Source organism: Thunnus thynnus, chromosome 22, assembly GCF_963924715.1.
Source record: "Thunnus thynnus chromosome 22, fThuThy2.1, whole genome shotgun sequence".
NCBI lineage: Eukaryota > Metazoa > Chordata > Actinopteri > Scombriformes > Scombridae > Thunnus > Thunnus thynnus.
The window spans coordinates 24456821-24475890 of NC_089538.1; the positions used below are offsets into that span (position 1 = coordinate 24456821).

General features: G+C 40.5%; 1 protein-coding gene across 1 annotated transcript; it reads left to right on the forward strand.

Moving 5' to 3' along the window:
• Positions 1-3816: 3816 nt before the first annotated feature.
• On the forward strand, positions 3817-11393 carry LOC137174600 (zinc finger protein ZFP2-like). The gene is made up of 6 exons (XM_067579990.1): positions 3817-4146; positions 5075-5165; positions 6050-6180; positions 8311-8552; positions 8647-8729; positions 9955-11393. Exons 1-6 carry the CDS (start codon positions 3912-3914, stop codon positions 11279-11281), a joined length of 2109 nt encoding a protein of 702 aa, XP_067436091.1. The 5' UTR covers positions 3817-3911; the 3' UTR covers positions 11282-11393.
• Positions 11394-19070: the final 7677 nt, after the last annotated feature.

The window sequence follows — 19070 nt, forward strand, 5'->3', positions numbered from 1 at the left end:
CGCCAAAACAAGTCCACTTCCTACAGAGATATGACATGTATATAGAGACTTTGTTATCTCCACTTATTGTCTTTTTCTTTTTTCAGGACCTCGTTTCTCCCAGTAAGTTAACACAGTGTCTACAGAGGCCCAGTGGGGCCCAACTGGCCGACAGACACAGGCAGGACAGAGGAAGAGGAGGGCAGGAGAATGATCCAATTTTGCAGAAAGCCAAAGGTGAACCAGCTTTCAAAATCAAGACGGACCCCGACAAACCGAACCCTGCCCGGACGCTATGGCATCAGATCCCCCGGTTCCACATCGACCAGGAGCTTGATGTTCACAGGGGCATGGCCAAACAGGAGAACACCTCTCCACTCTCTCCTTCCTTAAACTCCTCACTCATCCCTACTTCTTCTTCTTCACTCCATCGATCCATCTCCTCTTCTTCATCGTCTCCTCCAAAGATTTCCCAGAAGTTGCACGGCTCCTCTTCCTCCTCTCTCCATCCTCTCCCATCTTTCTCCTCCTCCTTCCTCTGTCCACTTCCTCCCTCCTCCTCCTCCTTTTCTTCCTCCCTCCATCCTCTCCCCTCTTCCCTCTGCTCCCTCCCTTCCCCTTCCAGTGCAGGAGGTCGGAAGGGGAGGGTCTGCTGTGGCGTTTGTGGGAAAAGCTTCTACGACAAAGGTAGGCACGTTGTTGTATCTGCTACACATCAGGTGCTTAAAATAAACTCATGAGTTTCAGGTTCCCACAGGGTTCAACTTCTACTGATCTTGTGTCTTAGGGGCGTTCAGACCACTATCAGCTCTGCAAGAAAAAAACACAGCCCCCTATTTATTGAAATGGGCGCGGTGCGTCAACACAGCAGGGGTCCCACCACAGACAGCTCAGAAAAAACAAAAAAAACACAGCGTTCGTCCAGCAAAAAGTTGAACTGGGCTCAACTTTTGCTGCAAAGCAACCCAACGTCATCTGGCAACGTGCTGCGTTGGCCGATCACATACATGCAACCACACATTCCTGGTGGATTCCTCTGTAACATGAACGTCATACTCGACTGTTTACCTCGTGATCGTAGTGACGAAAGATAAAACAGTTGCTGCCATGATAACTTAACCAGAGTTGTAAAACCTTTCTGTGAGTATTATAAGAAGCTTTGCTGTGTTTTGGCTTCTGATGAACCTTTAAATGCATCAATCTCTAACTGAAACTCAACTTCCTGGATCGTATTTCATTGTCTCACTTCAAACAACATGCAACCAACACCACAGCCCCTTATACTGTTTTAACGCAGGGCAGTTTTTGGTCTGGATGTGGCCTTAGAGTGCCACAGGGTTCAATTCAGGGTCTTCTACGGATCTTGTGTCTTGGGGTTCCTCTGAAGTTGCCACTAGCTTAACAAGAGCCCCCTTTTTCTTCTGTTTGTTCAGGAACATTGAAGATCCACTACAACGCAGTCCACCTGAAGATCAAACACCGCTGCACGGTGGCTGGTTGCACCATGGTCTTCAGCTCGCTGCGCAGCCGCAACCGACACAGCGCCAACCCAAACCCACGGCTACACACGGGTGCCAGCAGAGACACACACACCCACAGAAACACACACTCTGACCCACACATGAGCATACACACTGAGACAAAGATACATGATAAGAACAAACACACGCGTATGTGCAGCGAAAAAGAGATCAGAAACACACGTTGGCAACAGGATGATGATTCACACACACTCATTCACGCACACACCCCGAGAGATGGGTTAAACAGTCGCACAAACCCCCGACATGGCTGCCGGCAAGACACACTCCCTCAAGTCGACTCCCGTGCTCCTTCTCCTCACCCTCTATCCCAGACTCTGAGCCAAGAAGCCAACCAGGACTTCCCCCTGAGTGACCTGCACCCCCAGGCCCTGCCTCCTCCTCTCCTCCCAGCTCACAGTGCCTCCTCCCTGGGCTCACCTCCCTCGCTCGCCCCTTTGGTGGTTCCTGCACTGGAGGAAACCGAACGCTGTCAAGACCTGCTCGCCCTCCACACAAACCAAACTCCACTGTCTCCCCTCCGTGGCCCCACCCCTATCACCATGACAACCTGCAACAGCCAATCTGTGTCCTCTGATTATGGTGTTACAAAAGGAAAATGCGAACGGACTTGTGTCAGCCCGCTGACCAATCAGCAGCGATGGTGGCAGTCAGGTGACCCCACACCAAAGAAGAAGCCCAGAAAGTCGAGCATGCCGGTGAAGATAGAGAGAGAGAAGGTGGAGGGGAGGAGGAATGAGGAAGAGGAGGAGTGTTTTGTTGCTTTCAGTTCAGCATAAACATGAGATTAAATCACTTCATCATAGACTTTTCTATTCAAATGAATTTTTCTGTCAAGTATGTACGAAACATTGTAATCTAATAAATATTCCAGCAGTGAGTGAGACAGTGTGATTGAGTTTTCTTCATTGTTTTCAAGTATGGAGTTAAGAAATATACTTAGTCAGTAAAAACACACTGTATCTTGCTTATTTTAGTTGTACAAAGATGTAAAGTCAACCAGTTGTGGTTTTGGGGGAAGTTTGAGAAGTTCAGCACTAAAACATCCATCATTCAGAGGATAAAACCTTTTTGTCTTGACAAAAACATCTCCAGTGCCACGCTCAGGACAAACTCTCTGAATCATTTAGAGCAATAAATCATTGCTTTCTCCACTTTCTGCCCTGATAAATGTGTCTTTAACAGCATGCTGTAAGGGCATGTAAGGGCTCCCTCATGTGTCTGTTGTCTGTTACTACAATGATGACAATAATAAAAACTAAACCTCTACCGTCATCATTTGTAGTTTGTATTTCATAAACACCAGCATTCCAACTTCATGTCCCAGAATTTGGGAGAAAACGTTTTTTTTTACAGAATCTGGAGCAAATTTAACTACAGATAGTTTTGATTTCCCTTATTTGAAAATTATGTAAAATTTAGGAAAAAAAAGTTCATATCTGCACCAATCTTGCACCTTGTATCCAAGACTCCTCTATTTGTTATTATAATCATCAATTAATCATTTCAGTCAAGTGAAAACCTTTCAGAACTTCATTAAAGAAACAGAAAAAGATTTGACAATGAACAAAATAGAAATTCAAAGCAAGATTGTCGCCGTGAACAAGTCTTAAGTTTCAGAGTTTCTGTATGTGAAAACCTTTAAAAGCAAACTAAAGTACAACAATGAAACTCTAAACTAAACTGTGAGTCAGCTTCTTATTTTGTGAGCTCTGTTTGTGCAAAGGTATCAAAAATCTCCCTAAAATCCACACAGAAGTAACAAATCTAAAATAGCAATATAGCAAAAAATAGTAAGCGTTGTAAGTTGTAAACATGACAACACGTCTGTGTCTGGCTGTTTCATTTGATTGCACATTACATCCGGATTCACAACTTTAAACCTGACAACTGCAACAAATGAAGTAACTTTGGAAGGCAAAAAAATAAGCAAACGGTAATGATGCTAAATTTGAGAGCTTTTTGCACCCATTACCAAGAGAACTAACACAAACAAACATCTGTAACAACAATTCAGTTTTTAGACTTTTTTTTAAACATTCAACCAAAATTTCTGGTCTTTTTTTTTTTTTTTGCCACAATTACATCTCATGTTAAAAACTCATGAAAGTATCAAATCACGTGGAAAAAAACAGTGTACCAGGACATGAAATGTGTTGACACCATTTTTATTATTTGTCATCATTCATTTTCATGTTTTTATTATCTTTTTTTTTTTTTTTAATTTGTTTAGTTTTTTAATTGAAGAAATAAAATCCGACGAAAACGAAGAAGAAGAGGAACGGTTAGCTCAGCTCTCCGTTTCTACCCGGATGACACTTGACAAAACCGGAAGCGTGTTCAGTCCAGTCCGTAAACAGCGCCAGGTGCAGGTATCTCTGGTTTAATGTGATGAATAAAAACACATCAGACACAAGTGAACGTATTAATAAAATGTCTAAAGCTGAGATTCTCAGAGGCTTCGTGACGGAGCGACTCGCCGCCGCCTCCCAGGAAATATTAGCGGTTGTTGACAGAATCGTAGCCGGGTACGAGGAGGAGGCTTCGGGCTTCAGGCAGGAGATCGACCGGCAGAGGAGACAGCTGGAGGTTCTCCTGCAGCCTCGGGTCAAACTCAACAAAGCCGGTTAGTCTTTCATTCATTTATCGGCATGAAAATCATTATTCAGCCACTCCGACAGCCCTGTTTTGTTGAGATAGAGACAAACCGAACTCCGATTAATAATCTTGTTATTTTAATGTTTACTTGCTTTTGGATAGAGGTACATATATTAAGTTATAAAACCGAAGACGATTCATTAATCAACACAATTAACTCTTTAATTCGGCTTCATGTATTTCACCATCGAGGTGAAAAAAGGGCGATTTCACTGATTTTTTCGACTTTGTATGACGTCACAAATATAACAAAGCTTTCACAAATATGAAGCTGTGTTTTAATGAGTCTCTGGAGGCTCCTTGGTGATCTAGTCCAGATTAGACAAGTGGTGGTTTTTGATCTGGTCAAATCTGGTCTGGATGGGGGGGATAAAAGCAGCAAAATCGCCCTTTTTTTCTGTTTTCATGAGTAAAATAAAGGATTCACAAATTTGTAAATGGGTTTAAACAGTGTTAAGCCTTTTGCTATGATGTCTCACACTTTATCACAAGTGTAAGTGGTGCAAAAAATGGACGATCAGCTGCTAAATATCATTATTTATGTTTCCTGTAACCCCACATCAGAAGCTGAGTTCAGTGTCGTGATTTATGGGTGTTTTCGTCCCATATAGTTTTGTGGATAACATATATGCTGAACTGACGTCTAGACTTCAAACCTGGTTTTAACTGTGTTGAATTATTTCTTCCTCACGTGTACACTTAGATTTAGATGAAAGTCTGAATAGCAGATTTTGTTATTGGAGTTTGACACGTGAGGTCACGAACTCATATTGCAGGAATTATAATAATATTCAATGTATTTGTTTCAGATTTTTACCCTAAATTTTCCAAATAAAACAATCACACAGTTTTCAGTAATGTGAAGTGTAGATAATTGATTTCCGTCTTTTTTCCAGGTCTGCAGCACAGCAGGAAACCTGATGAGGAAAAAGAGGGTGAAGATGAGGAAGATGAGTCCCCAGACTTGAAAAATCAAACTCCAACAAGGTTCCTACACAAACAACCAGTATTATCACTCAGTTTATGTTAGAAAAAGAAGGAGACTATATGAGTTTGTGTATAAAGTAAAGTCTACTTCCTCCTTTATTTTACTCCTTTAAAACTGAGTTATTTTATGTGTAATTCTGCCTGATTTACTGTATTTCTACATAGAAAATCATCAGGTTTGACTTGAAAACCTGATTAGAACTTAATACTGTCTGAAACATTTTTACATTATGAAGCTGTTATAATAATAATATAATAATAAAGCGGATATATTTCTTACCAGTTGTTCATCTACTGGATATTATAAACAATTACATAATAATCTGGGATGTTTCTTTATTCTAGTATAAAAAAGCACTGATGTCAACCTGCAGAGGCCTATCAGCCAATCACAGCCGGTGTATTAACGCAACATTAATTATGGAAGTCTGCAGCTGCCAATATTAAAATTAAATGTTTTTTAATCCGTGTGTGCCAAATTTAAAAAATGAAAAGTCCATTTCACCTTCAGTTTCCTCATCATTATGGTAATGTTGTTGTTTTGAGAACCTTGAACGTTAATTCATTAGTGAGTTATTTTAATTTTGTCTGTAATTAGGCCTTTTTAAAATATATAATACAGAGATTTATGTGGTTTAACCGGGATTAAAACATTTCAGGACGACAAGGAATAAAAATAAAATCAGACGGTTGAAATAAAATAGAATAAAATACCTTAAAATGTGAGATTAAAAACAATAATAGTGATCAAACACATACGACATGTTGGAAATAAAATCAGTTTTGAGTTGTGATTTAAATTTCAGACATTTTGTAAAATGTTTCCATTTTAATATCGGCAGCTATAAACTTCTATAACTAACCAGCTGATCTTCATCTTTCAGGTCTTTTTGCTCCAGAAGTTCGTCTGAAAGGAGGAAACCCGGCAGACCTCAGATCACTGAAACACAGAACCACGTAGACCTCAGGATCCGGATCCTGGAGGACTCTCAGACCGATGTGCTGTCAAACAACGGTAAATATTAAAGAGTTAATTAAGGTAAAAGAGTCACTGCGGTTACCACGGGAGACGCGATAAACACCTGGTTTAAAGGGTCAAATCACATAAAACATTCTCTGATGTACCTGTCCTGGTTTTCGGCCATGCAGATAGTTTTACTTTTATCAGCGTTGAACTGATGGGACGTATTCATGTATTGTTTTGACTCCGATGATCTACAGACTGTTCTGTGAACAGTTTTCAGAGGGACAGTAGGAGTAATCTGAGCAAACTGAACCTTTTCACGAGACAGGTAGTGAATCACGTCCCTCGTCATAGTTCCAGCGGCTGGTCTCAGTCAGTCCTTAAAACTCGGACGGTTTAATTCATCTGTTTCGAGGGGGAGATACAACTCCTCACAGACAGCAAAGTAAAAGATGGACAGATTACTGACAGGTGAGACTCAGTTAAGACCAAACCGGGAGGCTTCTGGTTAACGTGCATCAATTACCAGACAGAGAGCGAAGCGAATTTTAGCCGCGTGTCATTCAACGTGTCTTTGATGCAAGTAGACCGCATTAAAGCTATAATATGTAATTATTCTGCATTAAAATGTCTAAAAACAACTAGACCTATGTTATATATGTTGTTGAGTTGTGTACTTACATTATCCCAAATGAAATCTGTAATTTAATCAAAGTAACGGACCGTTTCATTTGGTCGCATGTCGATGGCGTCATACCTCCTCTACCAAAGAGTAAACACGCACCAGATGCATACGGCAGCGCTGTGTTTGTCCGCTACAATGGCGTCTACCAAAGAGTAACTTACACACATACAAGATAATACATCGGCGTTGTGGTTGTTCCACACAAACTGTTATAAATGGACTTTTATTCAGTTTTAAGACACATTTTCATGATAAATTTAGGTGGTTTTTAACTATATCTTTTAGCCGGAAGAAGGATTTTAGTCATTGGACGTCTGGATCTTAAGTTATCAGAGAAATAAACTGGACAAACGTTAGCAGCAGCTCGGCTAACAGCCCCTCCAGGAAGTCCGGTGGTCACCAAACATCATTGGAGAAATATTGATTTTTTAGGTGAAACAGTTTTATTCAGTGTTTTTACCTGTAATCTCTGGGTCTGTTTGTTCTGGAGAGGAGGAGACCTCTGCGGATAAAAACATCCTGAATGATGAACACTGGAGTAATCCTATCCCGGTGAAGCTGGTTATTTAACAACGAAGACAACAACTCCCATGATCCCTTGCTACTTCACACCGTCATCACACTCCGCCTGTTGTTATTGTTTTGATTGAGACCCCTAGCAGCTGAAATTACATATTGTGCGTTTAAATACAAGTGCAAACGACACATTGTGATCTGATCTCTCAAACCACTAGTCCAGGTGGTCTGGGACACATTGACCACATGTCACAACGCTGATGTATCCTGATGCATCTCCGACAAGGATGTAACAGAAAAATATGTCATCAATGCAGGACGTGGTGGTTGCTCTGGTGACACCAAATTACTTCGTCCTGCCAATCTGAACACTTAGAATAACTGAACATGCTCTTTATTATTAGTTCTTGAAACATTCTTGCTTTCTTAGCTAGCCCATGTGAACAAATCTGGCGACAGACTGATAAGCGCAGGTGTGAACAGCGAGGTGTCTCGGCTGTTCAGCCTCTGATCAGAAACTCCAGGTGTGTTTCTTCCCTCCAGCCTCTCACTCGCGGGATGAGTGCAAATTTTAACTCAAGTTGAAACATTTTAAACTCGCTGGGAGGCGTCAATTCATGCCGTCCCAGGCGCTTTTCCTTCTAATCTCATCTTTCCATTGACACTGTGTTCAATCGCCTCTAAAATCCGCTTCATGTCTGAACAGTGGCCACCAGACCTTCCCTTAATGTGAGTGTTTATGAGAAAGGGTGTTTTTCATTAGTAACATCTGAAACATGTAGTTTATGGTCTTGATATTTTAATAGGAAAACCTTTAATTTAGCAAATTGTGATACGAATGTCCACAATATTAATGGTTTTTAATTCATAAATTAGTTTTCGGTTTTTAGTTTCTGCTTTCAAAAGGAGGGTATGACCACTACCTTCAGTGAAAATAACACGACTAAAAAGACTTTTCTCTTCCTTCTCTCCTCTCTCAGTGCTTAAGAAATGTCCGATGCTGAAGCTGCAGTGTCCTCGTGGCCTGCAGGAGTCGGACTTCCTGGACCTGCTGAGGTCCACCTTCCCTCAGCTGGCCGGAGACAACAAACCTTTAGACGTCTTCACGTCCGACAAGACAAGGAGATTACAGCCTCTAAAGCTAAAGATACTGACACCGGAGGAGATCCAGAGAAACATCAGCTGCACAGGATGGAAGTCGACGCTCTACATCAGACTGAAGGTAGTTCGTTGTGTCCTTTAAGATAAAAAAAAAAAACAGGCGTCACTATTTTTGAAGTAAAGAAATAGCAGTTGGGATCTTTTTATTTTTCCAGGCCAGTAAAGAAAACAGCAGCTGTGAAGAGTCTCTGTGCAGCTCCACCATGTTGACATGTGATGACAGCGGACCACAAACCAGGTAGCTCCACACTCTCCTGGTAAAAATCAGATCACTTCCTTGTGCATTTGGAGGCTTCGTGGTCCTTGATAGTCACCAGTTTTACGTTTTTGATGCCCACAATAAAGCTGTTGTTTACAGAGATGCACCGATCGATCGGCCACTGATCGAAAACAGCCGGTTTTTGCCGGTCAAATGTACACACGTGCCGCACATAGCTGCACAGACGGTAACGTCACAGCCGCACGTACACACGCCAAAACTAAATGATATGAACAGCAGCAGAGACTCACCGTCGTCTGGTAACGTTACAGCACGTCGGCCACCGTGACTGGTAGGTCGAGCATTTTCACAAAGTGACCCGGCATCTGGCCGGTGGCTTCTGCTAATTTCCATCCTCGGTAGAAATACTGCCTGCAAGTCAAAAGTCAGGGCTTCAACCTGCTTTGAACGCATCGTTTGCAACGTTCTTTTCTACCTTGCCGACGAGCTGACGTCAGCTCGTTGCTCATAGTCTTACACCGTAGCTGTTGCTGAGGTTTTTTAGTTTGGATTTTGGCTCCAACACGTACGGATGGATTTGAGAAGTTGACATTTGGAGTAAAGAAGGAGAAAAACAAGTGAAATCCTGCGACTACAATTTTTTTTTTAACGTAGCCTCCGGAGCCGGAGGAAGCTTCCTGAAGCTGACCAATCAGAACAGAGTGGGCTCATCAGGAGGCGGGCCTTAAAGAGACAGGAGCTAAAACAGCCTGTTTCAGACAGAGGCTGAACTGAGGGGCTGCATAAAGGACCAGTAGAAGATAAATGAGTTTTTAACTGTAAATCATGCAAAGATTATAAATATAGACTTGGAAATGTGCAGAATATGTGTCCTTTAAACTTGTGTTCTGCTGCTCAACCATGAAAAATTGTGTCAAGCTGAAATGAACCACAGCGACACAACAGCTTTCTCTCTTTTGGGATCTTGACAGGAATCTGTGGAGAGCAGAGGCTCAGTTAACTTCAGTGAACGCCTCATTAGCAGATTTCCTTCAGTTTCTCTCAGCTGTATCTCTGACTGTGAGAAATGCAGATTGCCTGCATAAACGCATGAACTGAGCAACTTCCACCATTTACCAAAATTAAATGACATGATGGTTCATGAAAGGTATACGTCGGATGGACCATATAGTGTTGCGTTACCTACAGCAACATATTATCAGACAGACATTAAACTAATTACTTGTGCTCCTGTTTCCCACAGCAGTCCTGTTCAGGAGGCTGAAGGCCGCAGCTCAGCAACACAAGAAGAAATGAACATGGAAACAGACGAAGCTGACGAAGAAAATCACAGGATATCAGAGCCAGCTGACGATCTCTCGGCAGCTCAGAGTAAAGGGAACATGGACGATGATGGTGAGAGAGAAGAAGAAGAAAGAGAGGAGGCGATGGACAGCGATGGCGATTGGAAACCAGACGGTGAGGAGCTGAGGGAGAGCGACTCTGACCTGCAGGCAAAGAAACAAAAAAACAGACACTCTGGTGTCAACGAGACTGAGACAGAAACTGAGAACTGTGACGTTGTTTTCTCCTGCAAAGTCTGCAGCGCTCTGCACAAATCAGAAGTCACGCTTGTCAAACACGCCTGGAGTCACGTGAACGATCCTGGAAGTGTTTGTGGAGTTTGTGGAGAGACCACAGAGACGCTGAAGGATCATCTTCAGAGTCGCCACAAGACAGAAGACTGTCACATCTGCGGAGAGTCTTTCCTCGATGCTCTCAGCCTCAACGAGCACGTGGCTGCTCACTGCGGGGAGAAACCGTACGAATGTGACGTTTGCCATGAAGCTTTTGCACTGAAGGTATCACTGGAGAATCACCAGAGGCAGCATGAGGCGGGTAAGCCGCACAAATGTTACACGTGTCATAAAGTGTTTGACCTGAAGGAGCAGTTAAAAGCTCACCGCAGCACTCACAGCAACAAGAAGTCACACCTGTGCGGCGTGTGCGGTAAATCCCTCAGCGACTACAGATCTTTATCCCGCCACAAGATGACCCACTCCGGGGAAAGACCTCACAGCTGCCAGATTTGCGGGAGGCGTTTCAAACTTCTCGGCACGCTGAGACAACACGAGAAGATCCACACGAACAGAGAGAGATCGTACCTCTGCGACGTTTGCTGCAAAATGTTCCTGACCAGCAAGCAGCTGCAGATCCACATGAGAACGCACACCAACGAGAAGCCGTACCACTGCGGCGAATGCGGCAGGGGGTTCACCACCAAGGGACCTTTGACAATTCACATGCGGATCCACACTGGGGAGACGCCGTACAGCTGCCCGGACTGCGGCTGGTCCTTTAAACGCAAGATTAATCTGGATAACCACGTGACCGTCCACTCAGGACTCAAACCGTTTGTCTGTGGGATTTGTGGGAAAGCGTGCGCTCGTAAAACGTACTTGACTGTTCACATGAGGACGCACAACGGGGAGAGACCGTACAAGTGTTCACTGTGTGACAAAGCCTTCACTCAGAGCCACTGTCTGAAAACACACATGAAGAGCCATCAGGGGGAAGAAGCTGCAATGTAACACTGACAGCAGAGCAGAAAACAGAACTGTGAGATATTTAATTTATGTGTTTTCTTCTATTTAATTTAATGTAACGCTGTGCGACATGAGCCTAATAAAATCCTAGTCGTAATCTGTGTCGGACTGTTCATACTCAGGTTTAAAGCTGTCAGATGGTGCAATGAAAACAGGATAAGTACAGTTAAGGCTGATGACGATGTCCTTAGTTATTTGTTCATAAATCAAAGTAGCAACTGCAACTAACGATTATTTTCTTTATCGATTGATCAGCTGATAATGTTCTCAGTTAATCAAAAATCATTTTGTCTAGGAAATGTCAGAAAAATAGTGAAAAATACGATGTCTTAGTGCCCAAAGTGACATCTTAAAATGTCTTGCTTTGTCTGATCAACAGCCCAAAATCCCCAAAGATATTCAGTTTACTATCTTGTATGACACATAAAAGTGTCAAATCATCATATTTGAGAAGTTGCAACCAACAAATATTTGGCATTTTTTCTATAAAAACAATTATTCAACCATCAAAATAATTGACAATGAATGTTCTGTCAGATGGCAGATGGTCAAAGTCAAACGATCATTAAAATTATTGTAATTAATCCTGAGGGAAGCATAAATGTGTGAACCATGTTTCAATGCAATCCATGTTCGGATAGAAACCACAAGTGTGAACCTCATGATGGTGCTAGAGGAAAAGCCAGAGAATCACCAAAGTCCGTAGAAGTAATTGTCTGGGAAACACAAGTCTGTACAAAATTTAATGTGAATGGAGTTAAAGATCAATCAGGAAGTGAAGAAAGGATCAGGGATAGTTTGCACCAACTGGTCTTTACTAAGCCTGGTTCTAACTGCTAAGTCGGTCTGTAGAATGGACTTTACATCAGTTGCACCAACCAAACTGAAGACTAGTCTACACCTGGTCTCAACAATGCGTGTTTATGTGAATGCCCACACGACTCTGGCTATTGCCTAGCATTACGCATTGCTAGGATACAATATTAATCTCCTGCTGTCTCGTTAATTTGAAGCTAATCATTTCTAATTTGCAGTGTTATGGAGGATCAAAGAAAATGAAAAAGCAATTTCATGGACATTGACATAAGAAAATGAAGAGAGCTGTACAGCCAGCACAAGAAAACACTGCCAAGCAGTCCAACATAATAAATAAGAAGAAGCAGTGACATGGAGAGAAATAATGGAGGCTATAAATGATTGTTAAGACTCGAGCAGCTTTCTTTCAGAAAACAATGTATGGAAAAAGTGGAAAGACGTCCTGGGCAAGGGAAAGATTTTGACTTTAGGTCTGCTCCTGAATAGGTTTAAGATTTACGCCCAGTCTTAGCAAGAAGAAGGCTTAAGCCTAGATGGTGCAACCGGCATAACTATTAGGTTCGACTTAGAATGCAAAGTTATGACTGACTCAGTTTAAGCGGCGTAAGCTCTGTTGGTGCAACAGGCTCCAGGAGCTGTCCATCTGTTCATGGTAATGCTTATTGACCAGCACACCAGGGACCAGTGTTGCACCATAATCACTATGAAACAAATAAACAAAAAAAAAAACTTCAAATGGATGAAAACCCATGAAAACTACCCCTGAATCTTTCCCTTTATCAGAAAATAATGGCATTTTACGGTATAAATTAAGGGGTGGTTTTCATTTCTTTTGGTTTGTTTTAAGGTTTTTGAAAACCCCTGAAACTGTTCAAATAAAGCATTTTAAATACTTTAATTTGTTTCAATCCATTAATTTATGTATTTAATGCAATTTAATTATCCCCTTACAAACCCATTAATAAATACCTTAATTCCATCATTATTGATGGCTAAATTGATGGAAGTTTAAAGATTAAGGGATTTGGTGTACAGTTTGGGGGGGTTGACTTGTTTGTTGTCTTAGCAGCAGTTTGATGGAGGGTTGATAATCAGTTTGGTCTGCTATGTGCTAGTTTGGTGCCACTAAAAAAGGAGAAGGTGACTCCAGGTAACTCCAAAGTCATTTTATTCACATGCTGTCTTCTTAGCTGTCTTGCTAATGTTATAGACACATTCAGGAAACAGCTGGTTTAATTCAGAATTGGAGGCAGCAATGCGGCTTCATTAAGAGGACAAGACGTCATCCAGTCACTGCGGCTAACGTTAAGGTAGCTGTTGATGGTCAGTAAATACCTCCAAACTGTAAAAACCCAGTGTCTACTTTTCTTCTTCTACACAGAAGATGGAACATGGGGCTGTGGAGGCTTTTTAAAGGCATTTATTTCAGTTCTTAATACCAGGTGTAAATGTGGTGGGTAAATACTTATAAACGTTATCACAGGAGTGTTTCCGCCCGTCTGATTCCATCACCTTCCATGTTATTTCAGGAGCGAACCCGATGAACTCTGCAGTCATGAACCAATCACAGACAACTTCAGACACACACACATTTGCATTATGCACACAGTAAATCTGTTTTTATTTTCTAATTTGAATGGACAGTAGTGCTTTGGGAAACATCTGTTTTGCATTTTTTTTGCCATCCCTGGTCACAAGACTAAAGACAAACAAACTGGTTACTTTTTAGTCTGGGACATTTTTTGCTTGTTTTAGCCATCGTTATACAGATTTATCGTGTTCAATATTAAATCTAAAGTAAAAAATCAATACTAAATCAGCAGTTCAATAATGGTTATTTAATGGAGAAAACATAAAAACATAAGTCATATGATCTGATATATAACAATTACTGTTTATAAACGTCACCTTTCCTCCTTTAACTACTCTTATTATAAACCTAAGAAAATAAAATAATTAAGAAATAAAAGTCATGTTTTTGACATTCTTCCCCCAACAAATTTCATGTACACTTGAATGACTGAGATGTTGTAGAATGACCATCTTGTATCAGTTGTTTAAAATCAACTAATCCAATTCACCTTTACTTCTCAAATACAGACAAGCCTTTATTTCTTATTTCCTGTTTTATAAGTATATTTAATCATCTAAATTTCCCTCCCACTACCCCCCCAGCCCCACTGGTGCAGATAACCAAGACTCCTTTCTTCTTCATCTTAGCGCCCCCCTTAATTAGTCTGCACATTATTGATTAAACATTTATGTGATGAAAGATACAATTCAAGCTACATGGAAAAGTGCCATGGCTCTTACCTCAGCAACTACTGTTGGATACCTAAGCCTCTGTTTTTGGCAAAAATCCTAGAGTTTAATTCACACTAAATGCTTTTATCGAATCTCTGAATTTACTGGTTTTCACCAAAGTCACCAATAACATTTCAAACTGATGACTTTGTCTCAACTTGACAAAAAGACATTAAGTTTTGTGTTGCTCTCTTTATTGACACCTGAAAAGCATTTTCTACCGTTGATTATAAAATCCTTCTTAACAAACTATTTTTTGGTCTAAAAGTTAAATCTGTTGTGACTGATAGTGCTGAATCAAGCCTTTATGCAGTCAGTAATAGGGTGCCTGAGGGATCTATTCTTGGTCCACTGTTACTTTATATACTAAAACATCACTCTCCCTAATCTCTACCTCAATGTCTATTTATTTGCAGACAACATTATTTTATACGCTCCTGATTCCACCATAACCTAATCTACCTTTTGTAATTTCTGTATATCCCTTCTCAATATTAGACTTATTTCAAATGCAAGTAGACCACGTACATAGTATTCCAGTTCTGTCTCCTAGAAACTTCATTTTTATACAGCTAAATTGTTTTTTGCTAAAAACCTTTTACTCATACAGTATGTTCAGTATTAACATTTTAGCAACTTGCCAGAACCACTAATTCACAACACTTTCTTCTGATGTTGACAGAAAAGGTAATTACTAATTATTATTCAAACAAATCACTCTCACTTTGTAGTTGTACTAAAAGTACAGATGTTTCACATTAATATAGATTTAAAGGGCATATTCTCTCCATCTCCTTGTTAGCTTTTAATGTTAAACATTAGAACAGTGTTGAGTTTCATTGGCAGTTGTTTAATGATAAAAAAAACAGCAAAGTAGAAGTAATTGGAGACAGTATTGCACTTCAAGATGGGATATTTTGGCGGGAAAAAAATGAGAATGTTTTACTATTCCAGCAACATTACATTTCCTTCAAAACATATTTGCTGCTCCAAATTATATATAAACATCATTTCTAGGACACAGAGTTTGGGTATTCTCTACATATTCCTGTTCCTCTGACTATCCTATTATTAAAACAAATCACTGTCTCTGACTCCTACATTACCACATTTAACCCAGTATTTGAATTATTTTAACTTATTTGAATACCAGCTTTTTGTTGGTCAGAATTTACAGTACACTACGGTACACAACCCTCATCCTGATTCAGTGTTTTGTTTACAACATTGTAGTTTTCCTGCCCGGTGTAGAAACAGAAGAGGTAACACTAAACTGCTGGGCAGATCGAACCACATTACTGACATGAACATCACACAGTAGGCACCGGGGCTCAGCAGTGGTATATAAGAAGTCACACTATAAATCAGATTCCCCAAAAACCTAAACCACAGCACTCCCATTATGACCATGATGGTGTTGAAAGCCCTCTGCTTTGATTGGTCAACCCGCTCCCTGTCTCCAACCACTTCCCCCGGACCCGGACGCTTGAGAGCGCAGAGAACAGAAATGCAGCAAAAAGAGATGACAATTAAGACAAAAGCCACAAGGCAGAACTGCATGATCATATCGGATGCAGGGCTAGTTACAAATACAACAGTCAGACATGTGCACAACAGCCAAACACATCCAATGGTGATATTCCCAATCCTTACCCCGCCTGTCTTTTTCAAGTCCAGATAGGTGATGGGGTGAACAACAGCCAGGTAGTGCACCACACATATCAGGAGGTAAACTGCAGTCTGTCCGAGGGAGGTGACAGTCCAGGCAACAAGCCCCGCGAATATCATCTCTGGGTTGTTAAAGAAGTTGCCGCAAAAAAAGATGATGTATCCCAAAAATCCAATCAGCTGCATGACAACGAAGTGGTAGGTTAAGCAGTCAGTGTAACTTATTGCTGCCGTGGGAACAGAACGCTGTTGCCTCCACTGTTGGTACCCCAGGTAGAGGATGAGGATGAAGACAGGGAGGAGGAAGATATTGATGATGAAGAAAGCAGAAAAGACGTAGATGTACGAACATTTGGTCAAGAGAAGATGGATGGAGGAGTTGGAGGACAGTTGAGGAGAGGAAAAATTGACTGACATATTTGTGTACATGGAGGCCTGAAGAGGAGGAGAGAAGAAGAGGAAGACATGGAGGAAATAAATAATCTGGATACTAAAAAGCTGCTCAGTAATCATTAAGCTCAATGTTCAGTTTAACTTCGATATCTCAGTTTGTGTTTCTAAGACTCACAACACAGTTTCCTCTCAGAGCTGCAACTTTCAAAATAGCAAAATAATGCAAAATAAATCTATTTCAGTAGACTATTTTGCATTTGTAACTATAAAGATTTAACCAATTATATTCAGTGATTTACAAATATTATAAAAAATTAACAAATATATCATGGTAGATCTTCAATAGATTTTTAAAAATCAGCAATTCACAAGCTTAAATTCACTTAAATTAGTGATTGCTAAAGTACAACCAATTTAGCAATAAAAACACATAAAATATAATAAAAGGCTGAATGTGTGGTTTAATGTGTAAAAACATTAAAACACAAGCATGTAATGACTTTGCAAACCATAAATTACAGACTGTATTAATCTATAACACTTATCTTGGAAATAACATCACCAAAGAAAATCAATTTATAAAATATGAGAAATGAACTCAACTTTGTCTCCTCTGCTTTTCAGTCATCAACAGCAATGTGGATTTTACATTAAAGGCAAAAAAAGTTTAGAAAAATAAATTAATACACATTATTTATTTAAATTAAAGAAGACCTACCGTAGCAAAGTTTCTGTGTGATCGTCCTTCTCTTGCGTCTTCAAACTCTGACTGCTGTTCACTGATATCTACTGCAGATATATATCGTAATACTTGGTACTTTTCCTGGTAAATTGCAGCAGGAGGTGAGAGTGGAGGGTCAGTGGCACCAATATTTGAATACAATGGCAATCTTCACGACAGTAGTTTCTCACATGTGCTGCATGAACTGTATAGAGATTATACAACAAAAACAAACTCAAACACAGAGGAAGTTATTTTAAACATTTATTTATTCATTTAAATACAGTAATTATAATATATTTTGCTGATTACATCATACAGAAGTTCACAATCTTAAAATATAAGTAAAAGTTGTTCAAAGTCTGTCATTAACTGCTTTATGTACATTGGTGTCAACAGTGCAGCAACTTTCCACTATGGTTCATTTAATCAGTCCATTAAGATGAACATTGTGCAGGCTTCAAATGATGCATAAAGGAATATGAGACTATTCAAATCAAATTGTATCATCTAGCCCAGCACACCTGTGTGTACACACGTTAACCTAGCACTACCTCCAAGGTCACCAGTCTCCTAATGCTACTAACCGCTGTATCCCAGTTCAAGGCGACACTAGCTGCACTATCGTGCTCTTTACTGGATTTAGTAAAGGTTACTCAGGAAAGATAAGCCAAACACATCAGTCTTTTCTCTTGTAAAAGTAAAATTAAACTACACACCTTTGTGGTGCTTGTCAAGATATGTTTTTTCATAGGAACCAAATATGTATGTAGCCATCAAATATGTTCTTAAAAAGGCCTTTATTTCCAATTTCCTGTTTTTTAAGTATACTTAATCATCCATGTTTCTCCCTCCCCCAGGGTACCGGTGCACAAATCAAAATCAGCAAATCAGTCAAAAACAGATAAAAGCTGCATAAATAAGTCCAGTTTAGAAAGAGTATTTAAATACGGTAGGTAGACCCAGTTCAGGAGTTCAAATGGCGGATGGAGGCTGGAATGAAGTCACACTAAAAGCACAGATGTAGCACATTAATGGAGATGTAAAGAGTGCTATCTCTCCATTACCTTGTTGGCTTTTAATGTGAAACAACATTACACTATTGAGTTTCATTGACAGTAGCTTAATGATCAAAAAACGGCAAAGTAGAATCAAGTGGAAAGATTATCACAAACCTGTGTGTGCAGGTAACCAAGACTACTTTCTTCTTCATCTTAGCGTCCCCCTTAATTTGTCCACACATTTTCATTAAACATTTAAGAGATAAGAGATACAATACCAGCTTTTTGTTGTTGAGAATTTATTATACAATACTCCAAACCTCACCCTGATTCAGTGTTTTGTTTACAACATTGTAGTTTTCCTGCCCGGTGTAGAAACAGCAGAGGTAACACCAGACTGCTGGGCAGATCGAACCACATTACTGACACCAACAACACACAGTTGTCACCGGGGCTCAGCAGTGGTGTATTGTAGATCACATTACAAATCAGATTCCCCAAAAACCTAAACCACAGCACTCCCATTATGACCATGATGGTGTTGAAAGCCCTCTGCTTTGATTGGTCAACCCGCTCCCTGTCTCCAACCACTTCCCCTGGACCTGGACGCTTGAGAGCACACAGAACAGAAATGCAGCAAAAAGAGATGACGATTAAGACAAAAGCCATGAGGCTTAAATACATGATCCTGCTGAACATAGAGCTGGCTACATATGCAACAATCAGACATGTACACAACAGCCAAACACACACAATGCTGATATTCCCAATCCTGACCCTGCCAGTCTTTTTCAAGTCCAGATAGGTGATGGGGTGAACAACAGCCAGGTAGTGCACCACACACATCTGGAGGTAAATCAGAGCCTGCTCG